The 22,321-nt window shown below is 44.0% G+C and overlaps 3 protein-coding genes across 3 annotated transcripts in view; 2 read left to right on the plus strand and 1 right to left on the minus strand.

The window, feature by feature from the left end:
* Positions 1–575: 575 nt before the first annotated feature.
* LOC144098325 (PI-PLC X domain-containing protein 3) lies at positions 576–5,747 on the minus strand. The gene is made up of 2 exons (XM_077630883.1): positions 5,407–5,747; positions 576–4,759 (listed from the first exon to the last, which is right to left on the minus strand). Exons 1-2 carry the CDS (start codon positions 5,510–5,512, stop codon positions 3,861–3,863), a joined length of 1,005 nt encoding a protein of 334 aa, XP_077487009.1. The 5' UTR covers positions 5,513–5,747; the 3' UTR covers positions 576–3,860.
* On the plus strand, positions 5,739–17,569 carry LOC144098326 (mitochondrial inner membrane protease ATP23 homolog). The gene is made up of 5 exons (XM_077630884.1): positions 5,739–6,066; positions 6,496–6,541; positions 11,100–11,316; positions 15,006–15,095; positions 17,231–17,569. The coding sequence occupies exons 1-5, from the start codon at positions 5,859–5,861 to the stop codon at positions 17,426–17,428; spliced, it is 759 nt and encodes a 252-aa protein (XP_077487010.1). The 5' UTR covers positions 5,739–5,858; the 3' UTR covers positions 17,429–17,569.
* A 4,042-nt stretch (positions 17,570–21,611) lies between these two features.
* Positions 21,612–22,321, plus strand: part of LOC144098327 (nucleolar pre-ribosomal-associated protein 1) — a 66,959-nt gene continuing 66,249 nt past the window's right edge. The window contains exon 1 of the mRNA XM_077630885.1: positions 21,612–21,925. Within this exon, the coding sequence (XP_077487011.1) occupies positions 21,745–21,925 (181 nt within the window). The 5' untranslated portion in view covers positions 21,612–21,744. The remainder of the gene's footprint in view (positions 21,926–22,321) is intronic.

Genomic DNA, 22,321 nt, shown 5'->3' on the forward strand with positions numbered 1-22,321 from the left:
CCGCCGGTGCCCTGACCTCATCAAGCTGTCCTTACAGCTTTTTGTCGGGGAGTTCGTCAAAATTGTGAAATGTTAAGTAAAGGTGAACTGAACGCCAATTTCTGGATTGCAGCATATTCATTGCACATTTTTAAAGCTTTCCATATTCCACAATTTTGCTTTGCTGTGCTTTTCTTGACAACAATGAATTTTTATGGCACAAGGACAGCGCTGGCCAAAAAACACCATGGCATAGGGCAGTTTTCATTACACAAGGCAAGGCCAAAGACGCATCGCATCGCCCAAGCATTTTGGCCTCAGATAAGCTGAGCACCAGCCCAGGGGAGAGCTTGTACCCACTGTATCACTGGTGGGTACCTTGCAACGCAGGAGATTGAACCCCGCACCTTCCACATGCAAGGCGGGTGCTCAAACCGCTGGGCCACTGCTGCAGTACTTTGTTTCTTGTTCGCCACAAATATCTTCGTGTAGCAGCTAAATGAAATGTGAACTTTTTGACCTGGCATTAAATGCAGCTAGTACAATGTCATTCAGTAAGTTCTGCGAGCCAGTAAGCGAAATGCGATTTGTTAAAAAAAAAAAAAAATGTTCCAGTTCTCCTAGCTGGGCCCTAACTTTACAAACTGATGGAATCGCAAGTAGTCGTGTTCAAACGATAGTATGGAATGCCCTCTTTCTTGGGAGCACATCCCTTTGTGATATAGTCCCCATGAATGGTAATGCACTTCTACCATTAGTACACTTGTCTCTGCATGCTGTTGTAGCAGATTGAGGACAACAGCACTACAGTTGCATTGCACTTTACAGTCTGAATCTCGCTTATAAGACTTCTGGCTGTATTTCAAGATCAAGAAACATCTGAGCGGTATGTGGTTCACGTTGGATGTGAACCGATGGACATAGCCTTTACTACTGCATGTATGCTGTTGGTATTGTGAAGGGCACCACATGAAAAAGTGATGTGCTGCAGGGAAACGGGACAATCTAGACTTCACGTGACTGTAGCACCTAGCAATTCCATCTCTTAATAAGAAAGCTACAGACGATGAGGCTGAACTTTTTTAACACCCCTTGTAACTTGGTTTCAAACATTCCGAAAGGGTGTTATTGCAGGCATTGGACAAAAGGTTCCCATTTGCATTTTTCACCTCCATATGCAGCGTCAGAGTTTAAAGAGTTTAACTTTTAGCATAATTCTGGCAACAATCTACTGCATCATGTAAGCAAAAGCGAGCAGAATATCTCTTACTTTGTTGCAGTCTCGACATGCTGCGAGCATATTTAGATTTTAAGTCAGTGGGAATTTTTTTGAAAAATGGCAGCTGAAGAAGTTTTACAGTGCCAAAAGTATGCCACTAACATGCTCTATTAAGAACCAGAGTTCATGCTTTAGCCAGTTTCTTAATGTATAAATAGAAGCAAATATTCCAGTACAAACACAATAGCTCATATAAAGCAAGTAGGATCATAATCACAAAACTATTAAGAATGTAAACAGAAAAGGCAGCACCGGATGTACTATTGAGAGCCAGCATTAAACAGTACAGCTCAAAGCACAGTTACTGCAATAGGTGAAGACAAGGAATATAGCACAGTAAAGTGTCATAAAAACAGTATAAAGAGGCTTTTTGTGGGATTTGTGCACAGCATTTAAAATACAAGTAGGGTGCAACATAACCACTGAGTTCGCTACTAGGCATTAGGCTTCAGATCTGAGTGTCTATCTTATAAAACTCCTCTCGGGTTGTGCCTTGCATGTTACATAACAATGCATGTCATCTAACATTTCTTGGAGCTTTGTAATGACTTTGCTGAGACATGTTATGGGACATACTATGCACATAAACAGCATCAGTATTATTCAAGAATTCTTTGGCGATAAAGTCTTGTCCTGCACTCGCAGCTTGGTACAGTAACTGTTTTGCTATAAAAATGTCTGTTTTGCCCTCTCTTCAACACTTCATACATACATACAAATACGTCATCCACCAGAGCATACAGCTATCAGTACATTCTATTAAAATGCTGTTGTGATCACAGGGTCCTTGAAATGCCTTTTAGTTAAGCTGCTACTTCCTCATCTCTGAGAACTGCCCTATTCTCTTGGCATTGCTAGCTTGCCAGAGGGCATAGCCGAGGCTTAGTGCAGCTTGTGCCGTGTTTTCAATGCTGTGTTAGTCATGCATCCTTTTCAGGGCATTCAGTACAGCTTATTAAACAGGGACTAAGGAATGACAAAATGCAGGACTGACTAGGAATTGTCTGCTCAAACAAGCAGGGAAAAATATGTTTGGTGCCTGCAGAACCATGTTGGTATGGCAACAGTTCCTTCTCTCCCTCTTTCACTGCTGGCAAGTCCGTTATCATGCAACTTGCAAAAATACAAGAGAAAGAAAAGAGCTAAAATGAACCATTTGGCCAGTTCGTAAATCTGTAGTCACCAAAAATAGGATAGCTCTTACAAAGGCTTTATAGCTGACATGGTGATGTTGCTTTCTGTTTCTTGTGAAGGGTTAGAGTTTCAAATATTTCTCGCCACTGCTGGTTTCATACTCTTGAAGAGGTGCCAGCCACATTACTTGCAGTGGATCGCAAGATTGCCCGACTTCACGAGGTTCGCATGTTCACGCAGTCATTCAATGGGACAGCAGTCCATCTGACGAACATCTTTCCACATGCAAGTGGTATGTCACAGACAACACATAGCTGGCATCTAAAAAAGTGTGATAATCACTAGTAAGTGCTGTGCGTTGTCACTTCCTTGGTCCTCATTTTTTGCACCCTTCTGGATCCCATCCTGTAGCAAAATCACCACCCTTATGCATCATCATAGTTCATTTGCTTCATGCTTTTTGGTAATGTGCTCGTAAATGTGCGCTCCTCAACTCTTACTGAAAGGGGGCCAGCCAGTGGTAAAATTTCATTTCTAGCGATGTAGCAACAGCCATGGAGGTGTCAAAATATGCAGGGAATGGTGGACAAAAGCATTTAAGCACATTTGAAGTAAGTGCTGGACCACATGCAGGTTTAGCAATTTCCTGAAATTTACAGGTACCTGATGCTGAAAACTCAGGTGCTGCCCTCACATACAGCCCTTCAACACCCAGAGCCTAAATACTCGAATAAAGACTTTGTGTAACATGACAAAATTGCCAACATGGCCATAGACAAGACTTGTTCCTTGTGGGACTTCACATTTAACGGACAACTTCACAACATTTGGGATTCTATACATCTCAATATAAAATGGAACAGTTTCGCTTGCCTGCTGATGGTGGCTAAAAATTGGAACTGGATTGCACTGTTGTAAGCAAAATGAGATTAAAAAGAGCCATCGTTATTGCAACATGGGCAGGTATCAACAACTTGCACTGGCGCAAGATAAAAGTGCTCACAAAATGACGGGTAAAAATTGACTTGTGTGCTGAGCAAGCATGCACCATGCAAAATGCCTTTGGGCAACATCGCGCTTGTTCGCTGAAACATGAGGCACATCAAGCTCGTGGCAACTGCTGAAAGCAGACACGCATGCTGAATCTCACGCTAGTATTTCTGCCTCTCTTGTGATAGCACATCCTTGAAGCCATAAAGTTTGCTAAAAGGCTACCAAGGCTTGAGTAAGATGAGTATGGCGCTTTGCTGAAGTTGCATGCAAAACAGACCAGTGCTAAAGCCTGTAGTATGTGCAGAAAAAAAACAGGGCAGTGTGTCTGCTTTCAACAGACTATGCCCAGTAATTTGAGGTATCCTTGTACACAAGGCCTTTTGCAGGAAGAGCAGAGTTTGCCAAGTTCTCACAGCATGCAAAAGCAGTGCAGGCAAGGTCACCAAAAAATCAACGACCAGCTTACTCCTTCAAATCACACCATCTCATCACCCAAAGCATTGGATGTGTTCTCGAGGAGCTTCTGATTCATTTCCACGACCATTTTTGGAATCTTGTAATCGTTCATCTCCACAAAGTCGGACATGATGACGTTGCACGTGTGGTTTTCGCCACCAGGCGTCTGACTGGAAAGCCAGCTTTCCAACGCCGCATTAACCTTGGGTGCTATGTACACTCTCAGACTGTTACAGATGTGCATGGTAACCGTTGAAGGCTGAGGGGTGCCTACACCCTGGAGCACGAAAAACTTGTTAGGATCACGTCCCTGTTGCAAGGTTCGGTCCCAGAAAGTAACCAAACGAGCTGCCTCATCGTCATCTGGCCAAGGGTTTGGTATGTAGCTTGTAGGCCATAGATATGGATGGTACTTGGCCAACTTTTCATGGCCGTAAAAGGTTATCATCTGGTAGCCACGACGCCACAGTGACGCCAGAGTGATGTTGTCTAGGTCCGTGGTGAATTGGCACATGAGTGGCCCAAATGCACTTGTCAACTTGTTCAGCAGGCGGTTGTGGTCAGCGTCTGTCATGTTGTAGAAGTGCTGGAAGTGGAGCAATATCACTTCCGCCCTGTGGCCTTGCAAGAAGTCCCTGACTTCAACGAGGAAGTTGTCGACGACAGCACCAAAGAGGCCGTGTATGAGGTACAAATTTTCATCCTTGGGGTCTTTTCTGACTGCAATCCGCAGGTCGAAGTAGCGTATGCCGGCTTGCAGCTGTTCTTTGGTTGTTATATTTTGGGTGACTGACCAGCTATACATAATCTGCTTTCCAATGGGTCCAAGCAATTTCATGAGTTTGTTACCGTAGTACTCGTTGTCTGGAGCTATCTCTGCCTGTGGAGATATGGTGTAGCTGCAGCTGTCATGAGACCCTGGAAAAGAAAATGTTCCCATGCTTAATTTATGAAAAAAAAAGCGTGATTAAATGATTCCTGTGCCAAAATTTTCGTTGAATATTTCATGTGTATAGATATCCGTTAACGAGCAACAAACTTATACTGCTCAAAACTTTCGTAGCGTCTTGAGCGTCGTTCGGTACTGCACCACAAACATGTATGACATGCAGGAAAGCCCGCTTCTGAAACCGGCAGTGCCGGCAGGCACTCTTCACTGCAGTATAAGCTAGCTGTCGTAAGTGGTTACGCAGAACTCAAGCTAGAACCATCCGTGACACTTTCCCTTGCATAAAAATAAGTCAGTTTGATGGGCTAGAAATCGCTCCCATCCAGCATCCTGTGATTCAAGGGACAGCCCATGCCTAAATGGGAGGGGCTGGCCCGCCTGATGAACCGATCTCCGCACAATGCAGTTCAAGTCCTGGAGGATATTAACGTTAAAGGCCGACTGGTGGCTCAAATCAAGGTAAGTCGTGCCGCAGTATTTCCGAACGCCATGCTGGATACAAATGTTGTCGGGCCCTTTCCTACTGACAAATTGGAGCCCTTCTACCGTAAGGATTTCAGCAATTTTCTCTCCTTGGGCGCGTACGATCAAGGGATCCGTATTTGTGTATATTTACCTGGTATCGCTAGGTGGTTTAATGGTACACTGTGTAGTTCTTCGGGCAAGTCGCCCATCCAGTTTTCCATTCCGGACGATGCATTCCCGTCCGTAACTTCTGCCATGTCCACTGCACCGTTGGAAGCACGCACGTACGAAGGCTCGGGTTCAGCGAGCACGCAGGCTGCGTCCAGCTGATGAACACGCTCCGTACCAGTTGCGTAGAACCACCACACCCACACGACCTGGACGCCGCGAGGTATCAACTAATGTAGACGAAAGTACTTTTACACGAAGAAAAACATTCCTTTAAAAGATTCTCCGCGTAAATAATGCTGATTTTCAGGTGCAGTAGATAATAAAGAGGGCGCCAAGAGCAATTCACAATGGCGGCTTCCAGGTAGCAACAAGCATGCGCTGGGCGCTTCAAGTTTGATCAGCTGTGCAGCATTTTCTCCAATCAAGTAAACCATGTCTGCCTCCCACGAGACTCCGAAGCAATCAGGTGATGGGAAAACAGACGCCAGGCCCGAGGAAGACTATGGGTTTAAAAACTATCCGGAACGACGAGGCGGAAAAATGCGCGAAAGCTGGGCGCGAATCGCGTTCTTGGGTGAAGGTCGAGAGAGCTTCGACAATATCCGCTGTGAAAAGAACGTCCTGAAGCTAATAAATGAAAGTAAGTATCGCTGCGTAAAAATTGTCGATCTCTACGCACCGTGTAGAAGACCATGCTTCGCTGCGTAGACAGGCAGTGCTACGTAACGCGAGCGCCTACGACATGCTTGCAATTGAACTTTGCTGTAAATGAAACCCGATATTTCTGTGATCCAATACGTGACACCGACAGAGCGTTCGTGCTGCTTTTTTTCTGTGTTTTATTTCTTAGTGCCTTTGAGTCAGACGTCCTCGGTGGGCTCATGAGTAACAGTCTTGCTGAAAATGTAGCGATCTCATTCAAGAATTTCCCGAATAAAAAATAGTCACCGCAGCGTGTTTCTACCTGTGCAGTGCTGCTGGGCAGCCGCTGAGAGCACTCCTTGAATCGACGCGTACTTTCTAGAAGTTACATTGTTGCCATTATACGTAAACACGTTGCGTTTTGCAGGCCCCTTGGTGAAGCTGATGATAAGTGCGATAAAAAGTGCCGGCTGGTGCGTATTTACACAAATTATCGACTTTGTTTCAGTGACTTTGCTTTATCGCTTTTAGAGAGTACAGTGCTTCATCATGCTTCAATTACATCAGCGCATGTATCACTTTACTAGCTTTTACATGCCATATTATGATTTTGGATTTGTATGCGTGTCTTGACTCCACCAACATGTCACAAACTGTTGCTTTATATATAAATGTTGTTCTATTTCTCTCTGATGCATAATGTTTTAAACGAAGGTAGATGTTTGTGTGTACTGGTATTGCATAACTACGGGTTGGACTTTTCGGTCTAAACAGAAAAATGAAAATAAAAGTACACCGAATTCAGTTTCAGTCTACCGAATTCAGTTGAACTGAAAAAGGTCACCATCCATCGCATGCACGCCGCAGCTAGTTGGCTATGAAGCAGGTGTGAATCTATCAAAGGAGGAAACTAACAAAGGCATGCCAGGCAGCAGCTGGTGAGATAGTGGTGCCTTTCAATCCGCCTTTTTCACAAGATGTGGCACCCTCTCGGGAGTGGCGAAAATTCTTCTGCCACAGGTTGAAAACAAATGCTGGTAGGAGGGCCAGGCAGGATCTGGTTCCGCAAAGAGCCAGCTGCACCTGCGAAATGGCAAGTGTGTGCTTGACAGCTGCTACCATTTTCGCATGCACCTGTCACTAATATGACCTGTGCATGTGCAGTGGGAGATTTTTTCTTTTCAACCAGTGGGAGCTGGAGGAGAAGAGGAATGCATGCGCAGAGTGACCCTGTGAAAAAGGCGGATTAAGTAGTGCAGTCCTGTGTTTTGAGGCATGGTCTGCTACCTTACACGTCTTTGAATACAGTGAGGCTCCGCGTACAGGGTTGGTCAAAAGTTCCCAGGCCACAGGGTCTGCTTTTCATCAGAATATCCTGGCACTTAAAATGCCGATAAACGTATCAAGGTTCTCGGAGGTTAGAACGATACTTCTATCTTCTGCAGATATTTTGAGCATAAGGAATGTCGTAACTGCGTGGCTGTATACCTCAAAAGCAGACCCTGTGGCCTGGGAACTTTTTACTGACCCTTTACCTCTTCCCTGAGCGTTGTATGCTAGTGCACTTGCTTCGTTAAGTAGGTTTCTCCACTGAATATAAAAACTGATGCGGAACCATGCAATGCCATAAAAAGTGTCATGTTCTGGCTACTATGACTGTTAAGCGGCAGTCCCATCACTGCAGTCAACAGGCAGACCATGCGACTCCTCGTGCTCTCGCTTTACACAACTCAGCAGTTCGACAATAATACGACAGCCAACTTTCACTGGAGTTTTTGTCTTAAGGTTGCATCATCTAACTTCCATTACTTTTGGTAATGGTGATAGCATATACTTGGACAAGCACATCTCCAAGTATGACCTCTTATATGTCAATTACTTGTAAGCCGATTGCTTGGGCTACAAAAAGGCTGAGCTGGGCGTATAAGTATACCTTGTGACCATACTGGAATACCACATCATAGTCTTGCCTCATTAATACAACCCCTGTTAATATGGACGAATTGAATTATTGACAGTTTCCTTGAGGTACAAACTTTTTCAACATATTTGTGCCTCATTACATGAAAACTCGCTGTCTGGACAATGGATGGGGGAAAATGCACAGTGCCCATTAGGGCCCATGTATTTTTGTCTAATATGGACAGTAATGAGAACAAAACCTCTACTGCCCCAACCAGGTGTTTTAATTTCTGCATTTCGAGTGCAGGACACCAGAAGAATGCAGTGAAAAAGTGGAAATGGCTTAGTGATGGCCCTTTATTTTGTGATTTCATGCTTTACAGTTCATAGTTGCCTAATTGACACGTCTCACAATTTTTCATGTTGCATGAATAACTTATGAAAACTCCGTCTGCAGCTTGTGCCACATAGAAAGCAGCTGTCAGCCAACTGAATGCTGATATGTAGTAGCGAGTTATTCGTGAGATGTGAACAGTCATAGTAGTAGTTAGTTCATTTTGCCATGAGATGCCATCAAGCATATCATAGACCACTAGGCACGTTATGCTGCACCACATTATTTCAAGCACAATGACGACCAGGATAACAGCCTTGCAGCTCCAAAAATTGTCGGCGTAGTAGTAGTCGGCACCGCATGTTGGAAATAATCGGGGGCCGTGTAAAAAAAAAAACGTGTCATTGTAATTTGTGGTTCTAGTGATTGATGATTGACTGATGTGTGATAGGCAATGATGATTTAATGAAATTATTGTAATTAATTGATTAATTAAATAGTGAAAAAATCTAAAAAAAGGGTTCAAAGGTATCAAAATGCTCAGAATGAAAAGCCAATGCTTGATGATGCTAATTAAGAAAATTGTAATTGGTCAATTAATTAATTGGAACAATTGAAAAAATGAAAAATGCATTCAGAAGTGTCAAACTGCTCAGAATGGAAAGCCTAACCCACTATGCTGTCGCGTCATACCCTTAGGGCAACTGCATAGGTTTTAGAAATCGACGAGTTTAAAAGGCAGGAATGCTTGAAACTTGCAGGTAAAGCATGCAAAGTCTTTTTGGGCTAGCGTTTGAAATGGTGACGTAATCGCAGATGAAAATCGCAACAACCTTCAAGCTTCTCTGCAGTGCACAACGCCAAGTGGGGGGCACATGGTGAAGTCATTGAAGGTATCGGTACATTTCCAACGCATAAACGCCTGCTTTGAAGCAAAAAAAAAAATGCCATCGGAGGAAAATCTTGCTGAGTGTTGTTTGGCAGCATCCATTGAGGCACAGCAGGGTGTGGGTGATGGCAGCGGTAATTTGAAATCATACCTTCTGTGACATCGCACTCCTCCGGTGCTTTGAGGAGAAGCGAAAATTTAATTGCCGATTACCTCACTATTTCAAATGCGAGTGCAAAAACACTTGGCATGCTTTACCTATAGCCTATATAAATTTTAATTCTTGAATATCACGAAATTTTCAATCTGTTATTACGCACAACTCGCTTTATGGACAGTCTCGCTCGGGAACCAAAGTGTCCATATTTACGAAGCGCGACTATATATCACTGAAAAAAGTTGCTATAATTCATGTTTAGAAAAAAAACATTTGCTGTAAAAAAAACAATTAAGTAAATTCTCGTTAATTCGAACCTCAAGGGACCAGAGAAAATGTTCGAATTATCTGAAAGTTCAAATTATCGAATGACCCTGAAAAAACTGTCAAGAACTGCTTGCATTACGGTGAATTTATTTGGTGATAGACTGGACAATAGGTACTTGATTTTAAGATGAGAACAGCGTGACAATGACCGTTTTCCATGTTTCCACTAATGCTTTATTGTGTGCATATTGTCGGAAGCATCGAAGCAGAACTTCTCCAGAGAGCCTCCCACAACCTTCACGGTGGACACCCATTATAACCGCGTGTGTGGAGGCTTCACCGCAGAAACAGCAAACGGCAAATGACGAGCACGCAGTTTCGGCGCACTAGTGGAACAATTTTTGGTTTTTGGTTTTTGTGGTGTTTAATGTCCCAAAGCGACTCGGGCTATGAGGAACGCTGTAGTGGAGGGCTCTGGAAATTTCGACCACCTGAGGTTTAGCATTCACTGACATCGCACAGTGCACGGAACTACAGTAGAACTATAGTGAACTGGGATATATGGTAGTTCACTACAAGTAGAACGCTGTAACAGAACCACGCAGACGCAAGTGAACGAAATGGTGCTGAAGCCCGAGGAAAAAAAAGGGGGAGGGGTGAAAGAAAACACCAGTGACGTGCCAATCAGCGTCTGAATTGGTGTTCAGCTGGATCAGGTTGGTGGCTGATGCTGGCTGGTTGAGTCGCTGCAGGTTGGCGCGAAGCTCAGAAAAGTGAAACTGAAACTAAGTGGTCTCAAAGTTCTCGTATACGGGGCCACCTGTTCGTCGGCACACGTTTTGTTGCGCGCATGTCAGAGGTCAGCGAGTGATAATGCTGCATGGAATTCAGGATTTGAGTAGGGCTATTTCAACGATCTCTTGACTTGTTGGTCATACCTGTAAGCAGCCTCCTTTCAGGAACCCATTCCAATTAACCGGTGCGAAACCCATATAGCATCCGAATTAGCAAGCATCAGATGCATAAACTTGCATGGGCGTTGGCCGGGACCGAGCCGGCAGTTTGAATTATCCGGATTTTCGAATTAAAGAGATTTTATTGGGTTCTGAAATACATGGAAAAAAGTTCGCTGAATTTTCCAACAATAAAAACTGAAAAGGCCAACCCTTGTCCGAAGCATGTAAGAATTGCAGTGCAAAAGGTACAACAAACAAATGAAGGTACACTCACCACTGCCTACTTGCCCTGTGTATCTTCTTTGTTTGACTTTGTTATTTTTTGTGCTACAACGTATAAGCTATCGAATACAGACGGAGACCAAATATTATATAGTGCCATTGGTGTGTGAATATTTTTTGTGTTGTTGTCTTTGCACGACAGCATATATGTTGTGATAGAATGCTTGTGTTTGGTCATGCCTTGTTTACTCCTGTTGTAACTGTCATCTGTGTTGCCATTGTATGTTTGGTGTGGTGCTTTCAGTGACATCGACATCCGACGAAACATCTGCTGTGAGCCATGTGAAGGTCTTGTGACGGGAGGCTTTGACTCTGAGTACAACCAAGTTGTGGTTTGCCAGAACAAGACCAGGTCCAAGGGTGTGATACAAGGTGTACTTGCTCATGAGCTGATGCACATGTTTGACTACTGCCGTGCTAATATGGACTTCAAGAATATGGATCATCTTGCCTGCACAGAGGTAGGAATGCTCATCTAAGGGTTTGCTTCTTCCTCATTGGAGCTTACACGTGCATGCATTGCTTTCCATGCAAGCCATACTTATGGGAAAAGGATGAAAGTGTAAAGGAATGCAGGAAAGTTTTAATTTATGGTGAAAATTCAGGAACCAAGATTAAGTGACACTTTATGGCACAAATTTGCTACTGGAAGCCATGAGTTATACAGATTCTATGCCCACTTATATAAATAACAATGCTGTGGCCACTCCTTTGAAAATCTTAGTTCCATCACGAAGGATTGATGCAGTACTACTGCAGGAAGTATGCTGGTAGGAATGTATAGGGAGCTCATGTCATACTTTTTCCAGTATGCTTCAAGCAATGACTGATTGTGCTATACTGCAGTCCTGTGCAAGTATTATAACTTCAGCCAAAGGCCCAGTTCTTTCACACAACTAAAGAGCAGTACATATTTGCATATGCCAGTTGCTTGTGATCATAGGTGTGCGCAGGGTTCTCCATCAAGGGGAGCAAAGTTTCACCGTAGCTGCCCCCCCCCCCCCTCCCCCCTCCGCCCACCCCCCCATACTTTTTCCACCGAGGCACCTACAGTCAAAACGCAGCGCAAAGATAAGGAATGGTAATAAAACATTCATTTCAGCATGATGGGATTGCAGAATGTGCAAAATATTATTCAGCTGCAGTTTTTACTTTCATGTGTAACATCGGCAGGGGAAGGCAGTCCTTGCAAAGCTGAGGCATCAATGTAACAACGCACTTCAGAAGGAATTTCCATTCTCTCTAAACCACAGAAAATATACCACACAGCATCTGTTTTTTGTTAACTGCAAAATAGAATCTGAAAATATTGCCTCTAAGTGACCCGACAAGTAAACAGTTCTTGGAACGCAATATCATGGGTCCTAGGTCACCAGTATCATCACAAACCTGCATGGCCATAACAGTACGCTATAAGCAACGAGAGGACAGTTCCGACAGAGTAAAGGTATAGGGACTTAGTGCCCCCGTTATATGATGATTAGGAGGGGGAGCAGCCCCCCCTCCATATGCGCACACCTATGCTTGGGATAGTTAATCATTTTTCAAGTAGTGGGTGGAAAAGTGTGTATTCTTTCTGCTGTTGTGTAACACCGTGTGTGCGTGCATGTGTGTGTGTGCGTGCAGCATGCATGCATGTGCATGCAGTTCCAGCTGCAATGTGTTGGAAAACTTGTTTAGTTCTGTCACGGAGTGTGCTGAAAATTTAGTGTAGTTTTTTCATATGACACATTTTCAAGCTTTTCCTTTATTTTTTCACAATGTAAACTATGTTGGGTGCCATAGCAAAGTCACACAAGAATTGGTAGGGATAGGGCATTATAGAGGAAAAAAATGGTACTTAGTCTAGTGTATCCTCAATGGTTGCAGTTGCCAGGATTGTGTTAACTGACAGACTAATTAGCTTAAATTTGCTTATTAGCTTTTTGTTTGTAACGACAGAATGCGTTTTATACTCGGAAGTGTCACATTGCTAAAGGTGTATCTACCTGTCAAGTATTCTTAGCTTAATTGTACTCTTCGGATTATCATCAGCCTGACTATGTAAACTGCAGGACAAAGGCCTATCCCATATCTCATCAATTTACTTGGTCTTGTGCCAGCCGTGTCCACCTTGTTCCTGCAAACTTTTTGATCTCATAGCTAGCTGTCCCCAAAAATGAGCTGTGACAAATGTAGGTTTCTATCTGGTATTGTGGCCGAAAACATTAGAAGGGATTTTTGTTCCAGTACTACGAGAAACACCTCTATACGCAGTGTATTTTGGAGACATAATCTGAACCTGAAACTAATTAGATCATCTGGATGCAGTCCCACGGTTACAGCATATGCATTGAAGCTGACAAGTAAAACGTTGGTAGAGAAATTCTGGGTAATTTGCCAGTAAGTGTGTATGTTTTCACTTATGATGTGTTTCTCCTAAATCTGCATATGTTATTTACTGTTCAAAGATTTTTTTCAGCCCTTACAGAAACATGCGATACATGACTGGTATCATCACCACCACCGCCACCATCAGCAGGGTTTGCGTGATTGTGTGCTTAGCAGAATAACAGGTCCATAGTATGCATGTGCAGAACGCTAACAGGGAAGTAGCATTAGCATATGCACGCAATTTTCATAAGTTAGCATTGCAGCAGTTACGGTTTTTGTGCACTTAGCATGTAAACATGGCAGCATCCTTCTAAGTGAGAGCCGCCCACTTCTGCCGAATAAATAGTCGTTGCGGTTCTGGTCGGCATGCTTACCGGTAACTGCTGGTGTTGTTGCCTCTAGCTTTGACTGACTGTGATTTGACGACAAAGCACAAGCTGTAATTCAGCCTAGTTTTTGAGCTACATTATCGATTCGCGCGCTCCTGCAACTGCTTGGAACATAACACAACCGCCCGGAATGAAACAAAAATAAGTTTCATGCTTTGTCACAGTGTTTTATGTATGTAAATATTTTAACACAGTAATTTATATTAAATTTACAAACGTTCTTTGAGCACTGCACGTGATCCGCTTTTGCTGGCGGAAATAAACATTACTGTATTAATTAACTGTAAAGGAGTGTGAAATATAAGATTTCGGAAAATTGGCAAAAGTGGCAATAGTTTTAAAAGCCCCTTTGCCTTTATAACCTCCATGTGAAGTAGATAGCATATAACGTTTCTGGAACGATATAACGTTTTTCTAACGGTGTACTAAAACTCTCTATGGGGATAATACCCCTGCTACACGGCATTCCTCGAAGGCCTTTCCAGTGAAGCTACCTATTTTTACCGAAGGAGCAAAAGCTCAAAGGAGCAGCGACACAGCTACACGGTGCAGCCCAAAGATGAAACAGTCGTTGAGGCTTAGCACCTGCTACTGTGCTCGAGGTAGCTGAAGTGAGTCTTAAAATTAAAGTTGGGAGTCCGTTAAGCTCAGACAGTTTTTTATTCGTATGGCTTCCTTAAAAAAACTGCAACAGCTACTCACATCAGCAGCAGGCTTTTTGTATTGCCTTGGCCACCAGGGGCACTAGGTGTTGCTGCAACACTTTTACTGTTTTGAAATCTGGGCATAAAATATAACCTGTCATACAAAAAGCAAAGCTAGACACACTTTTCATATTTTTTAAAGATGTTTTCAAATGTTGGCTGCATCTATTTTTTTTTTTCATTGCTTTTACTTTTTGACGTTGGACGGCACTGCGATCGCATGTTCTCAAAGGCCACGCCTGTGGGCTCCAAAGGTCTCAGACGGGCGCCTTTGCCTCCAAGGCCCTTAGCAGCAAAGGCGCAACATATGTACCATGTAGCTGCACTCCTTACGCCTTTGGATATAAGGACCTGATTCTCAAAGACCTTTGCAGTGCCCGTGTGACAGGGGTATAAGTTGCTTGCGGCACGCTAATGTTATTTCCCTTATGTCCGTTATCACGCTAATGCTATAGTGAAACTCTAATGTTTTCTACGTGGTCTATTTAACTGAAATACATTTTTGGACGACTTACTGTACTCTTACTAGTATTCTCACAACAAAGTTGCACTCAGCTCATACATTTCTGTGGAAAAAAATGGTGCTGGTTTTACCTCCATAGAACTCTTCTTACATATTTTAACGTTACCATAAATGAGCTTTAGTTATTTCCACTGTATTGATTTATCAATTTTCATGTGCAGATTCGTGCTGCAAACTTATTCCACTGCTCTTTCATGAGTGCTTTTGTACAAGGTTCAGCAAGCCCCATCAATATAGCAAAAACACATGCGGTAAGCCAAACAATATATTCATTTGTACAAACCATTGTGGTGGTTTGTTTCTCAGTTATTAGCACTCGAGACTTAGGCAAGCGAGTTTTGTCTCTGTTATATAATAGTGCTCGAACTTTTTGTAAACCCTTGTCTTGTAATTAATCCATGTGAATAAAGTGGGGATTCTTTAAAAGCACTCAAATTTCTGCTCACAGGTTTTTGCGTATATACAACCTTTGTCCGTAAATTATTCCCCAAAACTAGTGTTGGTGCGTTTGTGTAGCGCCATCTTTTTGGGGCTAACCTGAGCTATTTATGTTACTTGCTGTGGCAGCCGCCAGAAGCACTACATGTAGAAAAATACGTTGCCACTAGTCGTCTGCGCATTCTACCGTGCGTGAATGTGGAGAGATGGACGTCCACCTTGAATAGCGTGTAAACATAAAATTCTGTGTGAAGCTAGGCAAGACAGCTACACAGATGGATGAGCTCCTTCGTGACGCTTACGGAAATGAGACATTATCACGGGCGCGTGTTTTCGAGTAGTACAAGAGGTTCGTTTCGGGGAGAACGTCGGTGGAAGACGACACAAGGCGGGGCACCCTTCAACCTCACGGAATGAAAACAACGTGGCTCGGATCAAAGAAATCATACAGCAAGACCGCACCATTACAGTCCGCATGCTATCAAATGCTCTCGACATTAGTAAGACAACATGTCACCAAATTTTCTGTGAGAGCTTGGGGAAACGAAAGCTGAATGCCAGACTTGTGCCGCACTCCCTCACGCGGGACCAGAACGACGCGCGGACATCAGTGAGCGCTGATTTGCTGTCCGAGGCAGAGAAGGATGCTGCATTCATTGACAGCATCATTGCTGAAGACAAAACATGGTGTTTTCAATACGACCCTCAAACAAAGAGGCAGAGCGCCGAATGGCAGTCCACAAGCTCTCCGGCATCGGTAAAGGTGTGGCGGCAGAAGACCAAAACAAAGACAATGCTGATAGTTTTTTTTTTTTTTTTGATGCCAGAGGTGTCATACACCACGAGTTCGTCCCACAAGGGCAGATGGTGAATCATGAGTTTTATATCCGCGTGCTCCAACACATGCGTGATGCACTGCGACGCCGTTTCCCTGACTTATGGGCATCTGGACAATGGAGTCTTTTCCACGATAACGCAAGGCCGCACACTGCTCTCAGCGTGACAAAATTTCTCGCCAAGCACAGCTTTACTCTACTTCCCCATTCGCTATACTCGCCTGACCTCTCCCCATGCAATTTTTTCCTGTTTCCTCTTGTGAAGAGAGCCCTAGAAGGTCGCTGGATGGTGTGGAGGCCATTCAAGACGCCACGACAAAGGAGCTGACAGCCCTGCCAAAACAAGTGTTTTCCAACTTTTTCCAAGACCTCAAGAAGTGTTGGAAGCTATGTATAGACTGCAAGGTAGAGGAGACTATTTCGAAGAGGTGCTGCGCAAATGATTTCAATGTTAAACCCATTTTTTTTAATGGACTCGGTCTTGGAACTTTACGGACAAAGGTTGTAGCATGTTGTGTTAGTATCATGTTATGTGTTATAGTTGAAAAGTGCTAAATGTCAGTGTTTGGCATCAGACTGACATATGAAAAGCAAAGTTATATTCCAGTTTTCCTTCAGTTTGCTAAAAATCTTATTGTCCCTCCCTGTCCTGGCCAGGCAGGCCAGTAATGGAGTCAAGAAATTCGTTGGATCAGAGCAAAAAAACTCGCTGTCCCCATTCCCATCCCTATGCCCATAACCCCTTTCCTTTTTTCATACTACAACCTATTCATTTCACCCATCCTCTCCGCTACGTCCCAGGGGAGATCAGGGGAGTCTCCCCGGGCCCGCTTCCCCGGCTGTGGGCCGTTGTGTAGCTTCCCCCTCATTTTTTTCCATTTTCTCCGCCTACGGGTGGTAAAATTATACTATTGCCCTCGGGCCTTTTCATTCATCTTCAAATTAGATTAAGCCTGTTATACGTCAGTGGTGCAGGCAGGGGCTTATTATTTTTCAATCTTTTTAGGTCTCCCCAACCTAATATATATGTCTTAGTGGCTTCTCCGCGATACATTAGTGGTGCGGGCGAGTTTTCTCCTTTACCCCAATCTGTCTTTGTTGCTTGCTTCCAGGAATGTGTCAAGAAGAAAGCCGTCAATTCTATCGTCACGGCCAGAGGTGTTTCAGAAGAAGTGGCAAGAAATGCAGTTGATCGTGTCTTTGACAAGTGCTACAATGACCTTGAGCCTGTAGGAAGGCGGTTACGCAGGAATTCACCACACATGCAATGGGCGTACCGGGAACGTTATCACTATGGGTACGATGAATAAATAGTCATTATATAGTAATAGTGCATTTAGTTAGTATTCTTCAAGGTGACAGCGTGGCAACGGAAAACAAATTTGCATACATTGAAAATATTATGTCAGAAGCTCAAGGTCCGTGCATTAAATAAAAAAGATAATGTTTCATATGCCTCTTGAATTATGTATATGGTTGCAGGGATGACAGTCTGCATGGAAAGGAAAGGACACGAGATCCACTGTGGTGGCTCGGAGGCTGCGGCGTTCGATTGCCGATTCCAAAGATCGCGGGATCGAATCCCAGCCAAAATTGAATTTTGAGGGCGGCGAAATGCAATAATGTCGCGTGCTGCGCAGTGTCAGTGCACATTAACAAGCACCAGGTGGTAGAAATTAATTCGGATGGCTTTGGAAGGCACATGCAAATACGGGACATTGATCCTTGGTCTGTAAAGCTCCATGTAGCACCCCCTTTTTTTTAAAGATAAAAACTGGTGAAGGGACACTGATAGCACCATGCGTACCAAGTAGACGACAAAAAGCGGCGCTCGTAGTGCCACTAGAGTATTTCGTGTCGTAGAGTTAAAGGGACCATGAAATGGTGTTTACTGCGGTTATGAAAATGCACAATCGGTTTCTATTGGTATTCCATCGCTCGTCACCGCACCGTAAATTGTTTAAAGCTAGCTTCATCAACACCAAACCTGTCGGCAATTAAAAATGATGCTCCTCCGCTCTCCATCAACTCATCCGACTTGCCGCAAGAAAAAATAAAGAAAAGCTGGAACTGCGCCCCGCAGCGCCCTGTCCCGCCAGTGATAAGGCTCACCCTGTCACATCATCGGGGTAAGGGCAGGCCCATGTGGCAGGCCATAGAAGCTTTGTTCGATTCAGCCGTGGTTCTCTGCATCGCCGGCACTGGTTCACAGTGCGCTGCACCAAAGCCCTCAATTCACAGTGCCCCCCAGCACCACTGTCCACGATTGATTTGGGTGCAGCCGTGGTGTCGTTATGGTGCAAGGAACCTTGGCACCATCCGCGAAGGAGGTGTGCAGGAAAGTTGTGCACATGCAGACAGCTTTGAGCAGACGACGCGCAGACGACGCTAACATGCTCGTAAGTATTGAAGGTGAATTGAGGGAGGTTTTCGCTGTCGTTGACGGGTCCTATGTCAGTTTGCGAGAAAATGACACTGAAATATATGCGACAGCAGGTAACTTTCTGTGTTTTTTGTTGCACCTAGCTGCTATTTTTAACAGATAGCTAAGCCGTCCGTGTGCTTGAGAGTTCACACAAAACATTTTTTTTTTTCAGACGGCGCAACAATGGTGTGTGGGCTGTTGGAAAAATACGGGCAAGGCGAATCGCAGGCGTTTTGCCGGCGCCGGTACCTCTGCCTGCTGCGCTAGCATGCAGGCAGATGCTGCTGGTTCGCCGTTGCCTGGACATTATTTCTGCTGCGGCTACGGGGATGCCGGGGCTCATGTAAAGCAGCAAGGTAGCTTTTAAACTGCTTATAAAGAGCTAAATGAGCGAGGCGGGTTCTCGACAGTAATTTGTGGGCACCCCCTATAGGCGTCAGAAAATATGCAGGGGATTGAAGCGCGCCGAAAGTTCTTCGAACGACTCTCTAGATAGTCTGAAGAGCCTCATGAATTCGAAATTGAAGTAGCAATTGCAACCACGCTTTTACAGTACTTCGGAATTTGGTTGCAATCGGTTCAAACAAGTGAGTTGCGGCAAAGGACACCACGGAGTCGGTTTCCTGTATTCACTGTCGTAAGAGTAGAACTACTCCATAACAAAGAACTATGTCATGTCCCCGTCGTCGACCATGGCCAACTCTATCGACGACGCAAGTCCCACTATGCACGAAAGCGACCGCACACAAAAAACGCGAGAACTGCACCACTCAACACCTCCACAGCGAGCAGACGACAAGAGCTGCCTGCATGTGCACGATTGAAAATTGTCGCACATAAGGCGCGGAGCTGCTAACACGCTGCACCTTATGTGAAAAGGAACACATGCCCCTATGGCTAGCATTTTTGGATATTAGGGGAGCCTATGACAACATTATTCAAGAGTATTTGTGGAACATACTGGTCACATTGAATGTGGAAGATGGAGTAATTAATCTTTTAAATGATATATATATAAAGGTAACAGAGTGCTTATAAAATGAGAAAAAAAATGGATCGGCTGTAAAGATAGAGTGGGGGCTTAGGCAAGGATGCCCTCTGTCTCCTTTGTTGTTCATGTTGTACCTGCAAGAGTTGGAGACCAAGCTAGAGAGGAGCGGACTAGGCTTCAAACTTTCTTTTTTCAAGCAAGGAGAATGGATTAAACAGTCATTACTGGGGCTAATTTACGTGGATGATATAGTGCTAATGGCTGACACCAAGGAATATTTACAGAAGTTGAAGACATATGTGGTACAGAGGGAGATAAGGCTTCAAGTTTAGTAAGGAAAAATCTGCAGTCATGGTATTTAATGATGAGGGCAGCGAGCATAGAATACAGGAGTTCACGTTAGAGGTAGTGGATGAGTACAAATATCTTGGGGTGTGGATATATAAATTTAAACCGTGCAGAGTATCTGACAGAACATGAAAAATATGTTATGAATAAAGCTAGTAGGAATGCAACTGCCATGAAAAATAGGGCACTGTGGAATTACAATAGGTATGAAGTGGTAAGAGGGATCTGGAAAGGGGTGATGGTCCCTAGCCTGACTTTCGGTAATGCGGTCCTGTGCATGAGACCAGATGTTCAAGCAAGGTTAGAAATTAAACAATGTGGCATAGGGAGGCTAGCTTTGGGAGCACATGACAATACACCAAATCTGGGGGGTACAGGGTGATATGGGATGGGCGTCTTTCGAGAGCAGAGAGGATAGCAGTAAGATAGGATATGAGGAGCGATTGAGAAAAATGGGGGAAAAGCAGTGGGCTAGAAAAGTTTTCAGACACCTCTATATAAAGAATGTTGATACGAAATGGAGAAAGCGAACTAGAAAATTGGCAAGCAAATATCTGGACAGCAGTAAGGGGGCAAATCAGCAATTATCGGTTAAGAAAAAGGTTAAAGAAACGTGTAGAGAGCTCTGTGGAAAACGGATGCTGACGAAATCGGCACTGGGAACATATAGGATCTTTAAGCGGGAAATTGGCAAAGAAAATATCTATGATAATTGTAGGGGATGCTCTTTGTTGTTTGAGGCCAGGACTGGAGTTTTGCGGACTAAGACATATAGAGTCAGGTACCACGAGATAGGACACGTTGTGCATTGCGTGCGGAGAGGAGGAGGAAACGGCTGAACACTTGATACTTTTCTGTAAAGGGCTTCACCCTACAGTGGAAAGCAGCGGGGCTGATTTACCCAAGGCATTGAAGTTTAAGGACAATGAAGGAAAAGTAGATTTTAAGCGGGTAGAAGTAATCAAGTAAAGGTTATCTGATAGGTGGCTAAAATCTAGACAGTAAAATTTCATAGGCCATGGCTAGGTGGCTTGAGCCACCGCCCGTTTTAAAAGGTTCAGCCGTATCCATCCATCCATCCATTCACCGGCACCACAGAACTGGTCCTGCATTGCGCTGGCACCAGCGACTTTTTCAGGACTGGTGCCTTGAACCAGCTCTGATTCGAATAAAGCTAGAGTAAGCACGCAAGGAACTCCATGGGTACAGTGCACTAGAACATTATAGTCCTGTACCTAAGCTACTAGTACAATGTACTATGGGGGCAGGCATATAGTTGGTGCAGGTTGGTGCAGCTGTAAAGCCTCTATAAAGTATTATATTATAAACTATTACATAGGACTTTAGGCCTTTAGAGGCGGCCAAGAACACGTGGTGAGTTGTCGCCCTAGTCGGTTGCGAGCAGCAATTTTTCAATTTTTTTTTGTAAATTATAGAGCCCATGAAGAACATTTACAATTGAATCGAATAGTCACAAAGACCACCTGTACAGATATCAAAATCATTTCAGGGTGCCATAAAACTGCATCCTGTCATTCACTAAAAAGACAGTTTCCACGCGCTCATGGCATTTATATGCAGCTTTAACAGTCTAGTATTGAAAAAAAACAATTTTTGATTTGTGCTTCTCTGTTACAGTTAAATTCGCGTATCCTAAGCATGATCCTAAGCCCTAAACGTGACGGGAAACAAGATGGGCTCTGCGAACAAGGGTGGCACGTGCCAAAAACAAAATGGCAGCGCACTAGTGATCAAAGCATGAACTCGTGGTTTCTGTGTTCGTAGGAACGTCAAGTGCTAAATCGTGTCGGCGAACCATCTGTTATCGTTGTCAACGCTTTCTCCAAATTGAAGTGCTACAAATGACTGCACAGAAAGTGAAAATGCCTAAAAAAAGGAAGTACGATGAAACTAAGGACAATCTTGACTCGGAAGAGCCAGACGACACGCTTCCGGAGAAAAAAACCAAGTTAGACACGGAAGACGTATTCTGCATAGAAAAATTCCTCCTTGTGCTCGACAAAGGCGGCGACGTGATGGAAGGTAAACTGTATTATTTACAAGCCACTGGAAAGGGTCTCAATGAAGTTTTTTTATTAAACGAACCTCGTGGTAGTGAGACCAGCAGTCCTCTGAACGTCGTGTGTTTTAATTGCTTCAACGCCATTTCATCTCCTGTAAACGAAGTTGTCTAACCTAGTGCAAAACCTCTGGCAATGTGGCATGTAGCCCTAGTTGGTATTCGACTCCGTATTTGTTTTCAGAAGTGCGCGAAGGATAACCCGCGCAGTTTGAAACCACCGTCACGTTAGCTGTCAAAATAGCTTGTTCGCTGCCTTTTGTGTGGCGATTCTAGCTTGACTTAAGAGCTTTATCTTGCTGTGGAAAGCATGTTTCCAGTAAATACCACACTTATTTGAACTCTAGCGGTGTTTTCGA

The sequence above is a fragment of the Amblyomma americanum genome, chromosome 7 (assembly GCF_052857255.1).
Source record: "Amblyomma americanum isolate KBUSLIRL-KWMA chromosome 7, ASM5285725v1, whole genome shotgun sequence".
Taxonomy (NCBI): domain Eukaryota; kingdom Metazoa; phylum Arthropoda; class Arachnida; order Ixodida; family Ixodidae; genus Amblyomma; species Amblyomma americanum.

Bases quoted from the DNA above. Each gene is read 5' to 3' on its own strand.
- LOC144098326 (XM_077630884.1), top strand. From the start codon at position 5,859: ATGTCTGCCTCCCACGAGACTCCGAAGCAATCAGGTGATGGGAAAACA. The intron at 6,542-11,099 runs GTGCGTATTTAC...TGGTGCTTTCAG, and splicing joins GCGATAAAAAGTGCCGGCTG to TGACATCGACATCCGACGAA. The intron at 11,317-15,005 runs GTAGGAATGCTC...TTTCATGTGCAG, and splicing joins ATCATCTTGCCTGCACAGAG to ATTCGTGCTGCAAACTTATT.
- LOC144098325 (XM_077630883.1), bottom strand. From the start codon at position 5,512: ATGGCAGAAGTTACGGACGGGAATGCATCGTCCGGAATGGAAAACTGG. The intron at 4,760-5,406 runs GTAAATATACAC...TTTCTTTTCCAG, and splicing joins AAACCACCTAGCGATACCAG to GGTCTCATGACAGCTGCAGC.